This window comes from Zophobas morio, unplaced genomic scaffold (assembly GCF_036711695.1).
Source record: "Zophobas morio isolate AGI-343-1 ecotype UQ-CSIRO unplaced genomic scaffold, CSIRO_AGI_Zmor_V1 ptg000012l, whole genome shotgun sequence".
NCBI classification, from domain to species: Eukaryota; Metazoa; Arthropoda; class Insecta; order Coleoptera; family Tenebrionidae; genus Zophobas; species Zophobas morio.
Genome location: NW_026972117.1, coordinates 20,204,605 through 20,223,475, shown reverse-complemented (window position 1 = coordinate 20,223,475; position 18,871 = coordinate 20,204,605). Strand labels below are relative to the sequence as shown.

Here is an 18,871-nt window from a genome sequence, read left to right as displayed (position 1 = left end):
TGGTCCACAAGGTCGTAGCCAGTGCGTCGCTAGGAGTGTTTACAGCTTGTTAAAAAACTACTTCTATATTACTATATTACTTCAAATAAAAATACTCGATGCCCTTTTTAATTTTTCAAACACATGACCACAGATTTCTGATCCTGAAATGTTATATTATGTTGATATAGTCCAAAAGAAAAATATATTTGTAATCAAACTATCGCCGCGACAGCACTGGATCGAGCGTATGAAACACAATTCCGCGCGTTGATTATAAGCGTCTGTCAAGTGTTGGGTTTCAAACATGTAACGCGAAAATGGTTTACCGTTCGAATATCGTATAGAATTTTTTGTTTTTTATGTTATTACTGCCATTATCTATTACTTTTTTTGTTGTTCAGATTTCAAGAACAGTACACTTCCATGTTTTATTATTACACTACTTGTCGGTACAGACAGATGTGTCCTTGCTGAAATAATGTTGATCGAAACATTTTCAAACGGGGAAACTCTCTACGCAGGGATAATAGGCCAATTGTCTATCGATGTTGTTAAAAATAAACCGCCAACCAGATTTACGAATTTAACCCGTGACTGTGAAAATTTGCAATTTGACACCTTTTAAATTTAACAAGTTTTTACAGAATTACACCTATAGACTTTATCTTTATCAACATATGTATTTATATTTTGGAGTTATTGTAAATCCGTTTCCTGTCTCGGTCACTCTAGAGGAAATATAAACAAGTGTGTTTTTGTTACATAACGCGTTCGAATGTGAAGTGGCAGGGCATGGGTAATTAAAATATAATACATTAATGAACTCAGAAAAACAGCCACTACAAAAATCAGGAAAAAAATGTACGAGAGAAGTCCTGTCGAAATAACTTTCGTCCATTTTTTTTTTCTAGTAGTTAACTGAAGAATTTTATAATCTATGTTTTCCTCTTTATCATGATTATTCCCTCGCCACTGAAGTGCAACAAAACATACCTACTAGCTTCTTCGAAAACTTATATAAAATTTGATTTTCGGAATTTTATTTTTGTTATAAGAACCCCTGTAAGTTAAAATAAAGATATGTATTGTATGCAGTGTTATTGTTTGAAGATTTGCTTTGAGTTACGAGGAAAATAAATTCAGACCAATTTTAAAGCTATTATAGAATTAATGTTGTTGTAAGAAAAAGTTTGTTTTGCTAGTAACTACTTTATTGGTTTGACAAACTGTGGTACAGCGATTATTATGTGTAGGTTACTTTTGCCCAAAAGGTTCGAATCTGCATCGGCGCCAAAGTTATGGCCAGGTCGGCAACATCCCTTTTGGTTGGAGAAACCTTATCATCAATAGCACTTCCGGGCCACTGCAATCTAACATTTTCTTCGAGCAGCATATTGGCCCCTAATGTTGTTTCTTGTAACTCTGTTATGGTGAACAGCGTGAACAACTCCTGTAGAATACAAACTTCAAAGATTGTCATTAATATATAAAAAAATTACCGAAACATCAACAGTCACTTCTTGGGACATGTTTTCATCTTCACCCTTCTCTAAAGTGTGCTCCAGTCTCAACAGCACAGTTCCATCATCCCACGGTTCCAAAGTCAAAATGTTGACATTATCAGGCACGTCACTTCTCAAGCCACTAAATTGTAGCGTGTTGAGGCTTCCAGATACATCTTTACTAGTGACGAAAGACCACGCTTGCACACTCTTTCGCTGGGCTACGTCTCTTTCAATAGCAGCCAGTGATTTCTCTCCTTAAAATTTAACCAAAACTGTTACACAAATATGGTAAACAAGATCAAAAATTACCGTTTCCAGAAGTAGGGCCCACGACTAAGAAATGTTTACCCCTGATTCGGTTTCCAGTTCCGTATTCTTGCTCATTCAAATTTTCTCCTACACCTCTGCCATCGTCGTGTTGACAAGCTCTGTGTACCATCAGTTCAATTTCGCCATCGTTGATGCTAGCTCCTCCTTCCGACCGGTCTGTTATAATCGCCAATTCTATGTCTTGACTGGCATCCCGTATAACGATTCTATTGTTTACGGGGTAGTAGTTACCGGAAACCGGCTGTTCATCGCTGTAGTCATAGTCGGGTCGTGAGTTTCTTGTTCTTTTCAGGAGTTCGCGACCGTTTGAGTCGGTATAGAATTCTCCATTAGTCGCCAAAGAAGTGGTGAATTTACTGATCACCTCTTTTCCAACTCCATCACTTATATCTAGTGGACCAATTATCCAGTCAAACTCGATGAAACTTCTGTCGTCGTTGTAAACTTTAATAAATTGCTTTCCCCAACTACCAAAGTCTTGTAAGACTCCTTGTGAAACACTACCGGTTACAAGAGTTGTACTGATGGGTCCGTTTGCAATTCTTGATATTTGATCATATACTGGGACAAAAATGTAAGCACCTGAACTATCCTGACTCGAATAGTATTGAAAATCTTGCGTTATTTCTAACCTCACACCGTTCATGGTCACAGCTTGTAATAAACCTGTTTCCTCACTAATTTCAAAACTGGTATCCTTGAAAAAACAAGCTTAAAGTGTGACATTTTAAAGTTTTGTATACTTACATCGTATCCCACCAACACGCGTGGATTAGGCGGTTTTTTAACTTTATGTTGCAAAGCATTCGCTTCTACGCGGTAGACTTTGAAACCCATAGCTGGTACGTCTTTTGCACTAAACTGAATAGTAGTTTTTGAAGTTTGAGCATCATCCACGTAACTGAAATCAATTAGTGAATTTTCAATTTGGTAATCAACTGTGTTATCATCCGGGTCCAAAATATGCCAGTTTGTCTTGTCGTATGATGGAAGACTAATGGGAGCCGTGACTTTATGGCTCAAGGGGTTGTAAACCACCACAGTAAACTTGTCGCCTTGAGTTTGACTGCAAGCGCTTACGTTGGCGGTGAGGCAAGAGTCAAATTCGAAGTTCTCGTCAGTTCCACTAATCAAAGTTCTGAAAAATAAAGTTATTTTTGTAATGGTTACAATCTGACTGAACAACTGGGTTAAATAAGTTGAAAATTCATTTGCAAACAAGGACGCTTTTCTATAACTCTTCAAATAATGACAATGTTCTATTTTGGCGACTAAATAGAAAGAAGTGGTATTTTTTCTAAATATAGTTTATCGTATAGCGAGCTCGTTTTTGTGACGTAGCGCAGCTACTTTTTTGTGTGACAGAGATAGCTATCGAACAAGAGAGTGTCTAGTGGGTTCTATATTTATTTTTCTTAGTAGAATTTAGCCATTATTATGTAAGATAGTAATACTCACGACAAAATTTGTCCAGCTTCATCATTGACATTTTTTACTGCCTTACTTAGAAGGAAATGATAGTTGTTGGCCACATGCTGTTTTTCGGTTCCAGTAATGGCATCATGATGTTGCATTACACCCATAATTTCCTTCAAAGAATTTATAGCTGCATTATCGTATGATTCTTGTACGTCAACAGCCAGTTGTTTTGCAACCTATAAATCATTAAGAACCATTTATCAGCAATTTATAAATCTTAAAACGTTATACTTGTAATAAAGTATTGCTTTGACGTTCGAAGTGCTTAGAAGCCGCTCTTGAGGTGAAGTATCCAGTCCAGTAGGTATTAGAACCGTCAGCATAAGGGAAAAAGTCGTCGGTCTTCAATTCTAAATTGTAATTATTAGTAGTCACATAGTCGTTTACAGCTTTAGTATAACAAGATGGTGAAGAATAAAACACTTTGATTCGTTGGTCATTATAAGTTTGTTCGAACTTCTCAAAACCCCTACAATTTAACCAAAGTCATAACAAATATTACAGCATAAAACAAACCTCACTTGATAAGCAAATCAAGATTCATATAGGTAGTCATTGCTGCTTCGTAACGAAAATCATCACCCATAGTAATTAAAACATTGTTAGTAGGATAGTGTTCAACTACACCTCTTATGTAATTAGCGAAGTCATCTACTCGACGTTCCAAATTATAGTCAGGGCTTTCTTCGTCGTCAATGATAACTTCATCGTTACACACAATGTCGAAACAAAAGCCCCCTGGTGCACTATAATGACTGTACAAAACCGACGTGAAAATATCTGAAGCGTTGCCCAAGTTAGCACTTCCTCTCCATAGCAAGTCCATGGTTTTGTCATTCAGACGACGGTTCTTGTCTCTGTAGTCCAAGCGGGCGAAGAACAAACCGTCGAAACCCATTTGTGCAGAGATGGATGCTTGTTCCCGACTGTGGCCGAAGGGATCGATTTGCCACGCAACTTTGGGACGAGCACATTTTCCGAAGTTGTCTTGTATGTAACGGAGACCTATTTTGGGGTGAAGTAAGCGGTAAAAGTATAAATACTGAACGAACTCGTACCAAGAGTAAATTGGTCGATGGTCGACTGGTAGTGGACAGCTCCTTCGTCGTTCATACTCCACGCAGCGTTGATGAATTCAAATTGACCATTGTTTACTAAGTTCTGGACAGCTTCTTTGACGCGGTCGTTTTGTTGAGCCCACCATTGCTTGAAGAAAGCTGTCTCTACTTGGACGAATCTAATGACAAATTATGTGTAAAAATATTTCTAACTGTAACAGAGTGTCTTTCTCACTTTCTGTCGGGATTTTGCTTCAAGGCATCAACCACAGAACTGATTACAAGCTGTACGTCTGAAATCGATCACAAAATAGAGAAAACTATAAAACTGATAAATAATAATAATGAAGCTTGAGATTTTAATTAGAAATAAATCGAATTTGAAAAAGTACAAATCCAGTAAATTTTCAACGACCCCGTTGCTTTCATGATAAAATTTCAAAGTAGAAAAAGTCGTCATACCTTGAAAATAGTATTGGTCTGGTGTTTTGAGCCATCCCACGTCATCATGCGAATGTGGTATAAGATGTACATTCAAAGTATCCAATCCTGCCTCCGGACAAGCCTTCCAAAAACGTTTTCAAATTTTCAAAGCCCTTTTCCACACTGTATACTTACATCATAGCCGCAAACCGGATCGTCGTCAACCACTGGTTTACCACCAGCGCTTAACACACAAAAAAGTAAAAACAAGAGCACTGCCAACGTCATCTGTATCAAGAAAAAAGCGAAACCTCGAAGATTCTTCTCTGTCCGTGTGGACGGCACTTTCATTATGGGACAACAAAACAACGAAGTTTTATTTATACGTTTATTGTTAAAACTTCACACCTAGTAACAGTTTAGATATCTCTAGCTTATCGTTTAGAGTAGGTATTTTCAAGTGTACACAAACAATCAATTCTTCTGAATCTCAATCACAAAAGTTCTGATTTGCATCGGATTCAAGGTGATCTGATAATCGTCGAGTGCTTGAATTACAGCTGCTCGTTTTCCGCTTTTCCGTCCGCTATCGTCAACAGTTTGGAACTCTAATCTCTCATTTTGGTCCAACCACTGATTGCCGGCTAAAGTGGTCTCTCGAATGTCCAAAATTTCAAAAGGACCGAATAAATTGCGTAGATCAATGACGGCCGGTTGCGATAGTTTAGGGTCTTCTCCTTTTTCTAAAATATGTTCAAGTCGCAGTAGGAAGCTGAAACCTTTCCAGGGCTCGAGGGTTAAGATTTGGACGTTGTTGGGTAGAGATCGCTTCAGTCCCGAATACTGCAATACATACGATGTTTTTCTAGAAAATGTCTATAAATGAGCCATCTTCTGGACCTACCTGTTTTAGGTACTTGGTGTCGTTGTAAGGCGACGAAATGAGTACCCAAGAATCTAGGATTTTTCTCTGGGCTATGTCACGTTCTTGGGCGCTTGTACTAACGTCACCTGTTGTATTTGCATGAGGACCCAAAACCAGATAATGTGATCCCCTGGCAACTAAACCTGCACCAAATGCTGTTTCTACGAGAGCTTCAGCTACTCCAAAAGCGTCATCGTGGAGGCAGTTACGGTGTACCATGAGCTCCAGCTCACCATCTCTTAAACTAGAAAACATATGTCTCGTTTGTCATATTAAAGGATTTATTTTGAAAATACCTGCTGCCTCCTTGAGCACGATCTGTCAAAACTGACAACTGCAAATCTTTAGCTTCATCCACCAGAGTTATCTTGGAGGTAATGGGGTAGTAGTTTCCAGCAACGGGTTCTTGAAGGTTAAGAGTCCACGTTGGACGTGAGTTACGCACGCGTTTTAATATTTCTCGTCCATTTGAATCCGTGTAGAAGACTGAGTTAGTGGAAAGTTCTGTTGTAAAGCGGGTAATAATCTCTTTTCCGTTGACATCTCTAAAAAGAACCGAATAATATCTGATTGTTCACAAAACTGTGACTTACTTGTCAGGAATCGGACCGACCAACCAATCGAATTCTATAAGCTTCTCTTTATTATAAATCCTGATAATCTGACTAACCCAGTCGTCAAAGACCTGATGAACTTCCGATAAAATGTTACCTCTATACACCGAAAAATCTACTTTATCAGCTACAGCAGTAGCGTTTTTGCCCGGAATTGGCCGGAAAATATATGCCCCAGATGATCTATTTGTAGGAACCTCATTATTTCCAACATTTCCTTCATAAAACAGAAATTCTTGGCTGATTGGAATTGCTTGTTCGTTCATTATAACTCTGTTTAGTAGTCCTGTTTGAGGATCAAGGCCGAATCCTACCACCCCGTCACCACTTGTGATTTCTGTGATATCTTCCGGTTTACTGATCATATTTCCGTCTTGTTTAGTTACTGAGTATGATTTGAACCCAAGAGGGGGAATTTCCTCGGCTACAAAAATTAGGTCAACTGTGGCTTTGCTCTCCCGTCCTGGGATTTTCAAAATGGGATCGGCAATAGGAATTAACTGAACCTCTATATCATTTCCTTTTGGATCTGAAACCGAATAGGCTTCTCCTAATACAGGAAGGCGCACGTACTTGATGACAGGTCGGCTTAAGGGGTTATACACCGTCACTACAAAATTGTCTTGACTTTCAGTATAAGGACAAGAACTTATGTTGGTGAACCAGCATGAATTGATGGCGATTTTGGGGGCTGGTTCCGGATCTGTATTGTTTTCACCCGTAATAATTTCACTAGAAAAGAAACAAATTTAGTGATATTGGAATTTAGGTGTGGTAATTGCTACCTTAACGCACTGTTTACAATAAATTGGCACTCGTTAATCCCCTCCTGTAAAATTCTGGCATAATCGTCTGCCACGTGTTGTTTTTCTGTACCAGTAATAGCGTCATGGTGCTGCATGATACCCATGGCTTCCCTCAGAGAGTTTAAGTCGACCCAATCTTCAGGTCCCAAATCATCCAAAGCATAAACTTGTTTACACACTTGTAGGAAATTGTTAGCTTGACGTTCAAAGCGTTTCAAAGTGGGTCTTGATGTAAAATACCCAGTCCAGAAGGAGTTACCATCAGAAGAGTACGGGAAAAAGTCGTCTGTTTTTTCAACAAACTTTTGATTAGCGTCGTGAACAGCTTTAAGGTAGCAAGAAGGCGTTGAATAGATGAGGTTGTATTTTGAACCATTTGCTTGTCTCAGGTTTGCATAGCTGCAAAAATCAATGGCGTGAGTATTAGTTCGTACTGAACTACAACACTCACTAGATGAGTTTGTCCAAATTTTTGAACCAAGTGTGTGCATCTTGATAATTAAAATCTTCTCCCATGGTGAGAAGAACATTAGGTGTGGTGTAAGTTTCAGACGCATTTTTTAGGTATGCAAAGAAATCGTCAACCTAAAAAATCAAAATACAGATTTGTTTACACAAAAAAGGTAATTCACCTTTCGTTCGATATTATAAAGTGGGCTTCTCTTATCGTCAACTAAAGGTTCGTCTTCACATAGAATATCAAAGCAGAAACCTCTTGGGGGTGCGTAATTATTGTACAAGACTCCGGTAAATATGTCAGCTTTTTCTAAATTGGCACTGCCCTTCCAAACCATCTCGGGGGTTTTGCTGGTAAACCTTTTTTCCTTATCTTGGTAATCTATGCGACCCAAGAATAACCCATCGAAGCCCAGTTGGGCAAAGATTGACGCCATTTCACGACTGTGGCCGAAGGGATCAATTTGCCATCCAATTTTGGGACGACCGCATTCACCAAATGTGTCGTTAAGTTTCCTGAGAGAAGCGAAACAAAGTAGATATATTTCGTACAAGCAAAAACAAGTACCTTAAGCCCCATGTCATTTGATCAATAGTGGATTGATAATGGGTTGCAGCTTCATCATTCATGGTCCAGCCGCCTCCGATAAACTCCAACTGGCCATTATTGATAAAAGTTTTGACTTGATGTTTAACGTAATCGTCTTGGTGGATCCACCATTTCCAGAAGAACGCCGTCTCCACATAAATAAATCTTCTGTTGGTGTCTTTTTTGAGTTCGTCAATAACAGAATCGATAATGTATTGAACGCCGGCATTTTGGATGGAATTGTTGGCACCGTAGTAGTATTCGTCTACGGTTTTTAGCCAACCAACATCATCGTGGGTGTGCGGGACGAGATGGATGTTGATGAAACCATCTTTTAGTGGATGACAAGACTAAAAATTATTATACTAATTGAAAAAAAAAAACTACACTAATAAATAATAACTCACTTGGTAACCACACTGCGGTGCCTCGTCTCTAATTGCCGCACAAAAATAACAATTAATACAAAATCCCGAGAGGAATAATACGGTGAGTAGTATCATCTTAAACATGGTGAACGAGTGAATACATTTGCGCTGTGAAAATATTTTTCTAATCAGCGTAGCAACATATCTGTTATCACACTAATGAAAACATTTTGATGGATTGTAATGAGTCTATTCTTAGATTAGTACAAACAACGCACTGACCACTTCTTTGTTGTCAGTGGTTAAATGATAAATGGTGTACAGTTGCCGTCAAAATAAATGTAATGAAAGGTTCGTAGGGTCAGTGAGCAGTAGACAAGGCAATAGTCAGCATGCTTGGATTGTATTTGTTTGAAGTATTCACTGATGTCGAAGAGTAAATGACTGGCAAATATATATCTCCAGTTTATCTTGACTTTGAATGATGGTCACTGACTTATTTAGCTGAAAATTTACGGGTATTTAGTTTTAAATTGTAAAAAATGTAATTTTTGACAAAACTGGACTTGGTTGGACATAGTCTGGTGGAAAAATATTGGAAACCGAAAATTTATAAATTGTGTAAAAAAAGAGACTAGAGAAAAACAATTTTAATTTTCGTCTTGCAAATTATCGTCAAATAAAAAAATTTGAGTTGAAAATGCAACGATCAAAGATAAACTGTCAAAAATCCAGGGTTGCCTTTGATCATATATTTTATTGCTATTTACTACTGTAAACTTAATCTGCATGAGGTAGTAAGGTTGGAAAATCGTAAAAAAATTTATAAATCTAAGTGAATTCAGAGCACACACCTCCGCTAACACTGAAAATATTTTCATATTGATTTATGTGTGTCAGAGGAATATGAATGTATTGGAGTATTGGAAAGCAGCAAGCAGTACGTGTTTTTGTTCAATAAGTGCCAGGATGTAGAAAAAAGAAGTTTTTATTTTTCTGTTACGCTACTGTCCTCTACCCGATTTTATTGCACATTATGTTTTCACGACATCTTATCTGCAATTATTGCAAGTGGAAAAATGTAAAATTTAGCCACTTGTTGTAACAACAAATTTTCTTTTAAAATAACAGAATGATGGGGGCATTTACCGTCATCATAGGATTTTTTTCTATAATTTACTTTTAAAATATAAATTTGTATACAGGAAAATCTAACTGTTGAACTGTAAAAGGTGTACAAGAGGTTCTTAAATACGTTCAAGCCGAAATTCCTATTATAAGGAAATAAGTACAAAAATTTGCAGTGGCGAAATTTACCAGAACGTAATTTTGGCAGAAAGTCGTCTCAGAAAGTATACAAGCTGATCAAAAATTGTCTACATTTATGAAGATTTAAACGAGTAATAGTTTAGGTAAAACAAAAATAAAAAAGAACTTAATTCGACCCGGTTTAAAAGAAAATCTAGATCAAATAGAATGCAAAAGGATGAAAAAGAACTAGTAGAAGGATAAAAAGCTCAAATGAGGAACAAAATGAACATGAATGCGTAATGGTGCTAATACTCGTAGAAACTGTAGTTCAAAGCTATGTCAAAAACTGCTCCATTTTCATGTCATTTTAGTTTTTCTCTTTTTTTTTTTTAAATTAACTTTTTGTATCCCCGCTGTTTGATTTACCTGACTGACCTACTTATAAACAACGTAAAAATAGCACAAATTACACATTTCGGCAAAAACTGGCGAAAACCGAATACTTAAATGTTCAAAAACAATCAAACAGCATTTAGGACTGAAAGAAAAAGTGATTTTGTAAAATCGATTTTAAATGTGGTATTATTCTGAAATCTGTGATTTTATTTAACAACGGGATTACAGAGACAATCATGTTGATTACTAATTTAGCGATTGGGGTAGAATTTATTCATAAAATTTATACTCTGATATTGATCTGCGCAAGGAAAATACGTTTCTATCTTTATAACTGCGTTGTAAAACGTAGTTACATTATTAATCTTTGTTGTGTTTACGCTTCATTTATTTATGCTCCTATTTTTTTTTTAATTATGAATAGATTTACTACTATTTGTGTCATTTTTACGACTTGAATTTTCAGTAATTTATGTCCATTTGATAAACATGTATGCTCCTGACTCATTTGCTGCTTGTAATACAGCTGTCGGACAAAAGAGAATAATTAAAAATGTATAGTTCTCGTTTATGATATAAAAAGCGTGCTATTAGGTGTTGAAAACGTTTAAGGTAGACTTAAAGCTTGTATAGTTGGTTTTAAAGAAACACAATTGTTTGTAGAAATACAGAATTGTTTTTTTTTCTATGTTATTCTTAATACCACAGACTTAAGAATAACAAAAATGTTCATAGTATAAACTTCTACTCCAACCAATTTAATCTCTCGAAAGTTGGAAGTTGTATTGTGTGTTGCATATACTAACCGAACTCAATAGTAGCTGCTTCTGTTGCTTTCGTTTATGCAGGTCTGTATGAGAATTTTCAACGAAAAAGGGCAAACAATTTGTAAAAGATGCTAAGGAAAACTATGCTCAGAAAACTTTTCTTTACATAATTTGATCAAGATAAGCCACTCATTCGTCTAAAATTATTTCGGCAGAGATTCCCCCTCCGTTAAAGCACAATCTAACCAGTGTTGAAATGTTGTAAGTAAACATTTAAAATACTGAAGCTTGAATTATGCAAGTGGTTTAGTAGTTTCTACGATAAATTGTACAACTTAATTGTAAAATTTTGAATATTTTACAAAAAGGTAAATACTCGAAGTTCACCGTGTATTTACTAAAAGTTCATTTTCTAGTTTAAATTTACTTTGGTTTCTGGTTTTATTATACATATAAGTTAGACGGAACATCCTATATGTTTGAAAATATTTTTAAATTGTAGTTCTGTCAGACTGTGTTGAAGAATTTTATCTACAGTCTACAGCAGATGTTTAATTTTTTGTCCTTTAACCGTCGGAACATCCGGTATGAATCTCTTTTAAATCAGTATTTTGGCAAATATGGTGAAAAAAATTTGAATTCTGTGCTGTCATCATTATCCATCGAGAAACATATTTTCGAAAGAAGTATTTAAATCTAGTTTTGTAGTTTGTTTTTGATGAATTGTATGTAAAATTCGTAATTTCTTATTCATCCACACAGCGCGAAAATTATGTTCTGCTAATGAATAATGTTGCAGTAGGTATTTTAAATAGGATTCATGTGCTGTGCGATGCATCGATGAATAAAAACTCTGCAAAAAACATCTAATTTGGTATCGGCGACAATTTTTTGTTCATTTTTCGTGTTACGAAGAATTTAGTCGCAGTCGGTTTTGACTTTGAGGTTGTGTGCGGTGTACTTGGTTTATGTGATTTATTTGTGTTAAAAATAATTTAGTTTCGGTTTTAGTGAAAGGTGACTGTTATGATGTGCCCGTGAGGAAGGAATCTGCAAGGATTGGCACAGAAGGACATTAAATCAGGATTTAAAGGGTATAAGTATTGTAATGGAGTCCGTCGGCCGACTCTCTACTTTACGTTTTCTCGATCTTTCTTGACCCCTAGAATATGAAGAAAAATAGGTCTCCCTTTTCCATCTGTCTGACTGTCTGTCTGTCCGTCTGTCTGTCTGTCTGTCTGCCTGCCGTCACGGATTTTTATTAGACAGACAATCTCCGAAAGTACTGGGCCGATTATTGTCAAATGTTGTATTTATGTTAGGAATATCATGTAGATGGCAAAACGCTAACCAAAATTTGTCTAATCATCCCCAACCAATAATGTGATGACGTCACTTCAAAATTGTACATAGTAAATGTGTTTTAAATTGTATAAAACAACATACACAAACACATGTAGTTTATTACTACGTGTCCACGTGTCGAGTTTTTACCCGAAACTTAAAAAACAACATTTTGCATGATAAATTTTTAATCAATATATATTTACCTATCGCCTCTGAAAAATTGATGACGTCAGCTCAAAATTTTGCCGAATAAATCATATCTAAAATGTGGAAAATATGACGAGCATATACTTACTTGCGATTTATTATTCCATTATTATTTTTTGGCTCTGCTTATACAGGGTGACCAAAAAAATGAATGCGTGAATTTATTTTATTGATTTAATCAGGAACTACGAAATCGAATACTTTGAAATCTTGGAGATGTTTTAAAGTTATGAAAAGTATCATAAATTTTTGATCAATACATATTTGCTCATCCTACTGCATTAATAGTTTTTAGATTTGCTTATACAAGGTGTCTTAAAAAAATTAATGACTGAGTCAGTTTATTTTATTGTTTAAATCAAGAATTGCGAAACTGAATATTTTCAAATCTTGCAGACGTTTTGCAGTTATTGTAAGCATGGTAACTTTTTAATTAATCTGTTTATTAACCCCAAAAAATTGATTACGTCATCTAAAAATTTTGCCGAATAAATCATATCTAAAATGTGCAAAATATGATCATTCTATAGGTACTTGTAATGTATCACTGCATTCATATTTTTTAGATTTGCTTATACAGGGTGACAAAAAAATTAATAAATCAATCAGTTTATTTTATTGAATAAATCAAGAATTGTAATACTGAAAGCTTTGAAATCTTGCAGACGTTTAAAAATAAGCATGGTACTTTGTTGATCAAAATAAATCTGTTTATTCTCCCCAAAAAATGTATGACGTTATCGGAAAATTTTGCTAATTAAATTCTACCCAAAATGTGCAAAATATGATGAGTTTCTACTTGTGATTCATGATTGCATTCACATATTTTATTGATCAAATTAAAAACGAGTCGCCCCATTTTCCCTAAAATGTAAAAATACAAACGTCTTTATTTAATAAGAATTATAATAATGTAGCGGAGCTTTCAAAGCGCTCCGCTAGTACCCTTTCGAGGGCGCTGTCCTCGGCAGCGCCGATATCAACCCCACCAAGCTCACCCCCACTGGAACGCACCCCACCTGAAGTTACTTCATTGTGCAGGTACTCCCACGCATTTCAACCCTGCCTATAAAAGGGCAACTCGGACGCTTTCCAGGCAGATGGAACTCCACCATCTCCACCTTAAGGGCTGCACTGTCTCGGTCCCCTTCTGGTGATCACCAGGGCTGCACTGTGTTACGGTCCCCTGCGCCGCTTCGATATTATTACCAGGGCTGCACTGTGTTACGGTCCCCTGCGCTGCTTCGAGATCTTCACCAGGGCTGCACTGTTTTACGGTCCCCTGCGCCGCTTCGAGATCTTCACCAGGGCTGCACTGTTTTACGGTCCCCCTGCGCCGCTTCTACGACGTCATCTCCAGGGTCGCACTGTCTAGGTCCCCTGTGCCGCATCGCCGACGTCGTCATCTCCAGGGTCGCACTCTCTAGGTCCCCTGTGCCGCATCGCCGACGTCGTCATCTCCAGGGTCGCATTCTCTAGGTCTCCTGTGCCGCACCGCCGACGTCGTCATCTCCAGGGTCGCACTGTCCAGGTGCCCTGTGCTACATACATCGCCGCCGTCATCCCCTACGACGCTCTGAGTCCCAGGAGCCGCCACCATCCCCGACGAGAATTGCCACCACTTCGATAACCCATACCCATATTTTGCTTTGTATTGTTCTTATTATCAATAAACCGCTGAGCTACCACAAACTGGCGCCCAACGTGGGGCCTCGAACAAGGAAGGATACCACAATAATGATATTCGAACATTTTGTCGATTGTAACTAGCTACTTAATAGTTTTGATCCTTTGTTTTGAGGGGACGAATTTATTCAAATCAAACTAATTTCGACGTGACATTCTTCCAATGTATAAACATAAACACTTTCAAGTTGTTTTTCTTATCGAAGATAACTTAAGCACGTACAATAATGGAGTACATCGGGCAATTTGGTACTTTCATATTTTCTCGATATTTCATAATCTTTAGACAAGGCCGTAGTTTAGGGGAAGGCTAGGGGATGCTGAGCCGAAGTCAGAGCAATAAAAAAGTCTGGACCGTCGGCATTGTGATCAAAGGAAATCAAAAGGAAATCAAGAGGAAATCAATGAGAAATTAACGAGAAATCAACAAGAAAACGCGGCTTCTCAAAGCGATGCGTTTAAATTCTCGCCTATCTATTTCATCCGACGAAAATCATTTGAATAATTGGGAATGGTACCAAATGGGTTTCAGTGACAGCGATCTGACATTGTATGTCCAAGACACTGTACATATTATCACAAAGTTAAGAACAAAGTTTTTAAAATCAGACTCAATATTACCTCTATGGAATTACGTTGCTACAGTTGCTCACCTTAAAATATTAGTAAAAAATTACACCAAAGATCAACATATGCTAACAATAACGGATTTGAAAGCAGAAGACAAAATGAACTATGCAGCGGCAGAAAAAATGTGTAGCCCGGAAGTAAGAAAAATGATAGCCGACAACATTGACAATAGTGCAGGAACAACAGCTTATTTGAACCTAATTTATCTTATATCGGCAGCATTCCTGGACAAAACGTTATCTATTGTAGAAAGGATATATAACATTTGGTATTGCATATTTTTCCTACGAATATGGAAAAAATGGATTAAGGACCAAAGACAGTATACAGTAAAAGATAACTTTTTATTTTCCAATTGCTACACATGCGTTGAACTCAATGGACACGCATTAATAAAAATAATAAAAATTTTTCAAAAAAGTAATCTTACTGATGATATGTTCTTGCCTTGGAAGTTTAGCTCTCAAACTTGTGAGAATATGTTTAGAAGCCTTAGATCAATGACCTCAACTTTTAGCACAATTGTTAATTTTAGTATAAGAGATATGTTGCATTGAAGTGACAGACTGCAAACTATAAACAACATTAAAAACGATTTGGATAAAAAATTCGTTTTTCCTAGAGAAATCAGGAAAAAAAGTTCAATCATGAAGAGAGATTTTGTGAAAAATGATGACTTAGGAAACATTTCAGATAAAGATATACAAAGCACCGTAGAATCAGCTTTACGGGATTGTCTGCGTGACACTGAAAATTTAGGAATGAAAGTGATAGATTTCAACTATGTATTTTTGCCTCCATGTAAAGACAATGAATGCAATGACGAAGTTGAAGATGAAATGTTTAGTGAAGAACAGTGCGATCACATTGAAAATTACAACAATTCTCAAATAGCCATGAAATGTAACTGCTTTCAAAGTTTGGAAAACGATCCAGTTGACCAAGATGAAGATTTACTGAATGATCTTTGAACAATTTCGTACGAATCTAAGAAATTTGACAGAGACATACACCCTAGAAGTTTTGATAGTGACGATATTTTTGTTGAGAAAGGTGATCTAGTCAGAATACGCTTAGATAAGACAACAAAAGTTATAAAAAAGTCTTCACTTTGCTGGCTGTTAGACAATGAAAAGGATCGCGCCAGTGTGGATCGTTTCAAAAGATTTATTCAAAATAAGAAATGTAATAGTAGAAGAGTCAACTCAGAAACAGATACCTGCTTTCAACATAAAGATGCATCTCAAATTCAAAAACCAGTCCAAATTGGAAAACAAAAAAGACGCTATAACATATCAAGTGACTCATCTGATTTAGACAACCCAAGTAGTATCGAATATGATGACAGCACGGACATCGAAAGTTTGAATTCTTCCAATCATTCTGATGATTTGAATCCTCGTTTGAATCTCAAGGCTGAAAATAGTCAGACTGATCGTTCTAAACCAGACTTAAATATAGACGATTATATTATAGTACAATTAACAACTCAAAAACAAAACAAAAAATGTTACATTGGTAAAGTGTTATCACTTAACCCTATTTTTTGTGATTTTTTGAAAAGGAATCCAAAAATTCCGGATGCTTTTATGTTTCCGGACATTAAAGATCAGGGGGAGATCCAAGAAAATTAATATATAATGAAACTACCTCCACCTCAGGTACTCAGAAGAGGCAGTTTAGTTTTTGAAAAAAAATTACTGAAAAAATATTTGATTTAATTCTAGTTTTTTTTAAATGATGTGATTAAAATTTGTGATAATGTAACCTCAACCTGGGTCGATATTTGTACAAGTATATATCGTAGAGAATACTAAAGTAAAAAACTGTGCAAAATTCTAGGTGCCCATGAACACTTTTAAAGGGGAAAATTACCACTGAAAATTTATCAAGTGGTGTTATCCACTCCTTTATTGTGCAAAAAAAAATTCTTACGTGTTAAATTTTGCATTTCAAAAGTTTTTTTCTAATATTTTGTTATGATCCAACAGAAATGCTTTACTTTTATGTTTAGAGTTACCGTTTTTTTTAACATTTAATAAAATAAATGAAACTACTTGGTTTTTCTGTGTATGCTACCATAATAAATGAATAAACCCAATTTTTAAAAAGTAATGACTTAAATTATTATTCTAAGTTTGATTTAAATAGGTCAAACTTTAACATGATCTTGTATGCACAACACAGAGATGAACCTAATATGGACTATTTGGTATTCATTAATTACCTCTGTGAACGTATGAGCCAGTCGTTGTTGCCTTATGAGTATGAGTCACTGATAAGTAAAAACTGCTGACGTAACTAGAAATATCCTTGGCCTTATGTACTTTTAATTTCGTAAAGTCAAAAGCAAAATTTCATAATATAATTTATTAAATCTTTGAGTGATTTAAACGAACTAATTTGTACACACCAGACATCTAAAGCCTCGATTTCAGAGTAGCGTTCTTTTTGTAAGTAAAATCAGATTTTTTTTCTTAAACATGTCAGTTTGTTGCTTAGCAGCACAATACATTTTATTTATTTATTTTTTTCGTCTAAAGGGAAATCACTCCAGCTTACCTAGTCACCGTACGTTAGTAAACACTTGGTAAAAAAAAGGTTTAAATTCAACATCATTATCGGCAAAACAAAAAAGTCAAGTTAAAAAAAAGTTAACAATCGCCCTGTAGTACATTATGTAAACAAATTTTGAGGAAATCATAGAAAATCCAGAGGAAATCAAACGAAATCACAGGAAATCAGAGGAAATCAAAAGAAATCGGGGGAAATCAACAGGAAATCATTGTCAAAAGGAAATCAATTGTACACTTGATGATCGGCGGTTTACCCCTCGACGTAAACTCTTTTTTGTAGTAACTCATATTTACACATTATGACATAACATACTGCTATATTTATGTTTTAGAGTTTGCCTTGATTTTTATCGCAGGTACTTTACAAAAATTTGTATGGGCATAGCCAATATTTGGATTACGTACAGAAGTGAGAAAATTGGTCATTTCACGAGGATGAGAGTTTCCGGAACGAACCAAAGGCGAGTGGAGGAACTTATCGGAGTGGAATGACCAATTTCTCACGAGTTTAACACTATACTTTTTCTGCTCATATAATCAAGAAAATAAAGACAAAAAAAATCAAGAATTATTAATTTTTGAAAAAATGATGACATGTAAACAAAACATAGCCAAGGTAACGCATGGACGAGTTCAGTAATTTTTATTAGGGGTGATAGTGGGGACTTATGAGAAAAGGAAATGTCGCGTTCTGATTGTACAAAAGCTGTTTAGAAAAGTGATCATTCTTGAATAGATTGAAGAATGGTCAATTTTTACAATCCAAAATGCAGTAAAAACTCAATATTTTTCTGGTTTCAACTCGGAAAGCACAATGTTTTGGATATGCAGGATGAAAAAATGTATTAAAACTGTTATATGAAACAAAAACTTAGATTATTTGATGGATTTATGTGTAACTAGTGCTCAATATACTTAGTACTTTAGTAGATGGGGCTCATTTGAGAGAGGCTAAGTTTTTATTATGTAATTTTTTTGAGTGAAGTTAACCTAGGTGACCCAAGTAACATATGGAGTTACAGTAATATCTAATTACTTATCAGTGAATCTATAACTAAATGGAATGAAATAAACATACACATCCATACACACATTTTTTTTTGTCTTTAAATAATAAAAGCAGTGAGATAGATATAATTCATTATACGAGTATTGATTTACTAATGGTAATTGTATTTCCTCATTGTGTAGTTTATTGGTTTTCTGTTTCTGTTTGTCTTATGTTAGCATTTTTAACCAATCTATATGACTGTTTTGAAACTATTATTTAGCTGTACAAAGTTAATAAAAATGTGTCTATTCATCCTCTCGAAAAAATGCTGATGTTATCACAAAATATTGTTTAGAAAACTGCAGCGTAACTTGACCTGTGCTTTTTAAGACACATGTATATATTAACCCTAAATTCATTGCCTTTCCCTCCAGAAAGTTGATGACATCATGTCAAAAAATTGTTAAATAATGTGCTTTTATTTT

General features: G+C 35.8%; 2 protein-coding genes across 2 annotated transcripts; both read right to left on the bottom strand.

Moving 5' to 3' along the window:
• Positions 1–1,171: 1,171 nt before the first annotated feature.
• LOC135127980 (lysosomal alpha-mannosidase-like) lies at positions 1,172–5,231 on the bottom strand. Its single transcript, XM_064054722.1, has 11 exons — positions 4,973–5,231; positions 4,817–4,919; positions 4,590–4,647; positions 4,355–4,533; positions 3,818–4,301; positions 3,528–3,765; positions 3,276–3,472; positions 2,565–2,955; positions 1,797–2,514; positions 1,482–1,741; positions 1,172–1,432 (listed from the first exon to the last, which is right to left on the bottom strand). The coding sequence occupies exons 1-11, from the start codon at positions 5,126–5,128 to the stop codon at positions 1,226–1,228; spliced, it is 2,991 nt and encodes a 996-aa protein (XP_063910792.1). The 5' UTR covers positions 5,129–5,231; the 3' UTR covers positions 1,172–1,225.
• LOC135127979 (lysosomal alpha-mannosidase-like) lies at positions 5,152–8,823 on the bottom strand. Its single transcript, XM_064054721.1, has 9 exons — positions 8,575–8,823; positions 8,147–8,517; positions 7,755–8,094; positions 7,574–7,707; positions 7,102–7,521; positions 6,296–7,048; positions 5,999–6,247; positions 5,682–5,946; positions 5,152–5,620 (listed from the first exon to the last, which is right to left on the bottom strand). Exons 1-9 carry the CDS (start codon positions 8,677–8,679, stop codon positions 5,252–5,254), a joined length of 3,006 nt encoding a protein of 1,001 aa, XP_063910791.1. The 5' UTR covers positions 8,680–8,823; the 3' UTR covers positions 5,152–5,251.
• Positions 8,824–18,871: the final 10,048 nt, after the last annotated feature.

What these genes read in the sequence shown, in the direction of transcription:
- LOC135127980 (XM_064054722.1), bottom strand. Translation starts at nt 5,128, where the DNA reads ATGAAAGTGCCGTCCACACGGACAGAGAAGAATCTTCGAGGTTTCGCT. An exon ending in AATCTTGATTTGCTTATCAA is followed by an intron (nt 3,766 to 3,817) that starts GTGAGGTTTGTT and finishes GTTAAATTGTAG; the next exon opens with GGGTTTTGAGAAGTTCGAAC. An exon ending in AAAGCAATACTTTATTACAA is followed by an intron (nt 3,473 to 3,527) that starts GTATAACGTTTT and finishes AATGATTTATAG; the next exon opens with GTTGCAAAACAACTGGCTGT.
- LOC135127979 (XM_064054721.1), bottom strand. Translation starts at nt 8,679, where the DNA reads ATGTTTAAGATGATACTACTCACCGTATTATTCCTCTCGGGATTTTGT. An exon ending in ATTGTAAACAGTGCGTTAAG is followed by an intron (nt 7,049 to 7,101) that starts GTAGCAATTACC and finishes TTTCTTTTCTAG; the next exon opens with TGAAATTATTACGGGTGAAA. An exon ending in ACACCAAGTACCTAAAACAG is followed by an intron (nt 5,621 to 5,681) that starts GTAGGTCCAGAA and finishes TATGTATTGCAG; the next exon opens with TATTCGGGACTGAAGCGATC.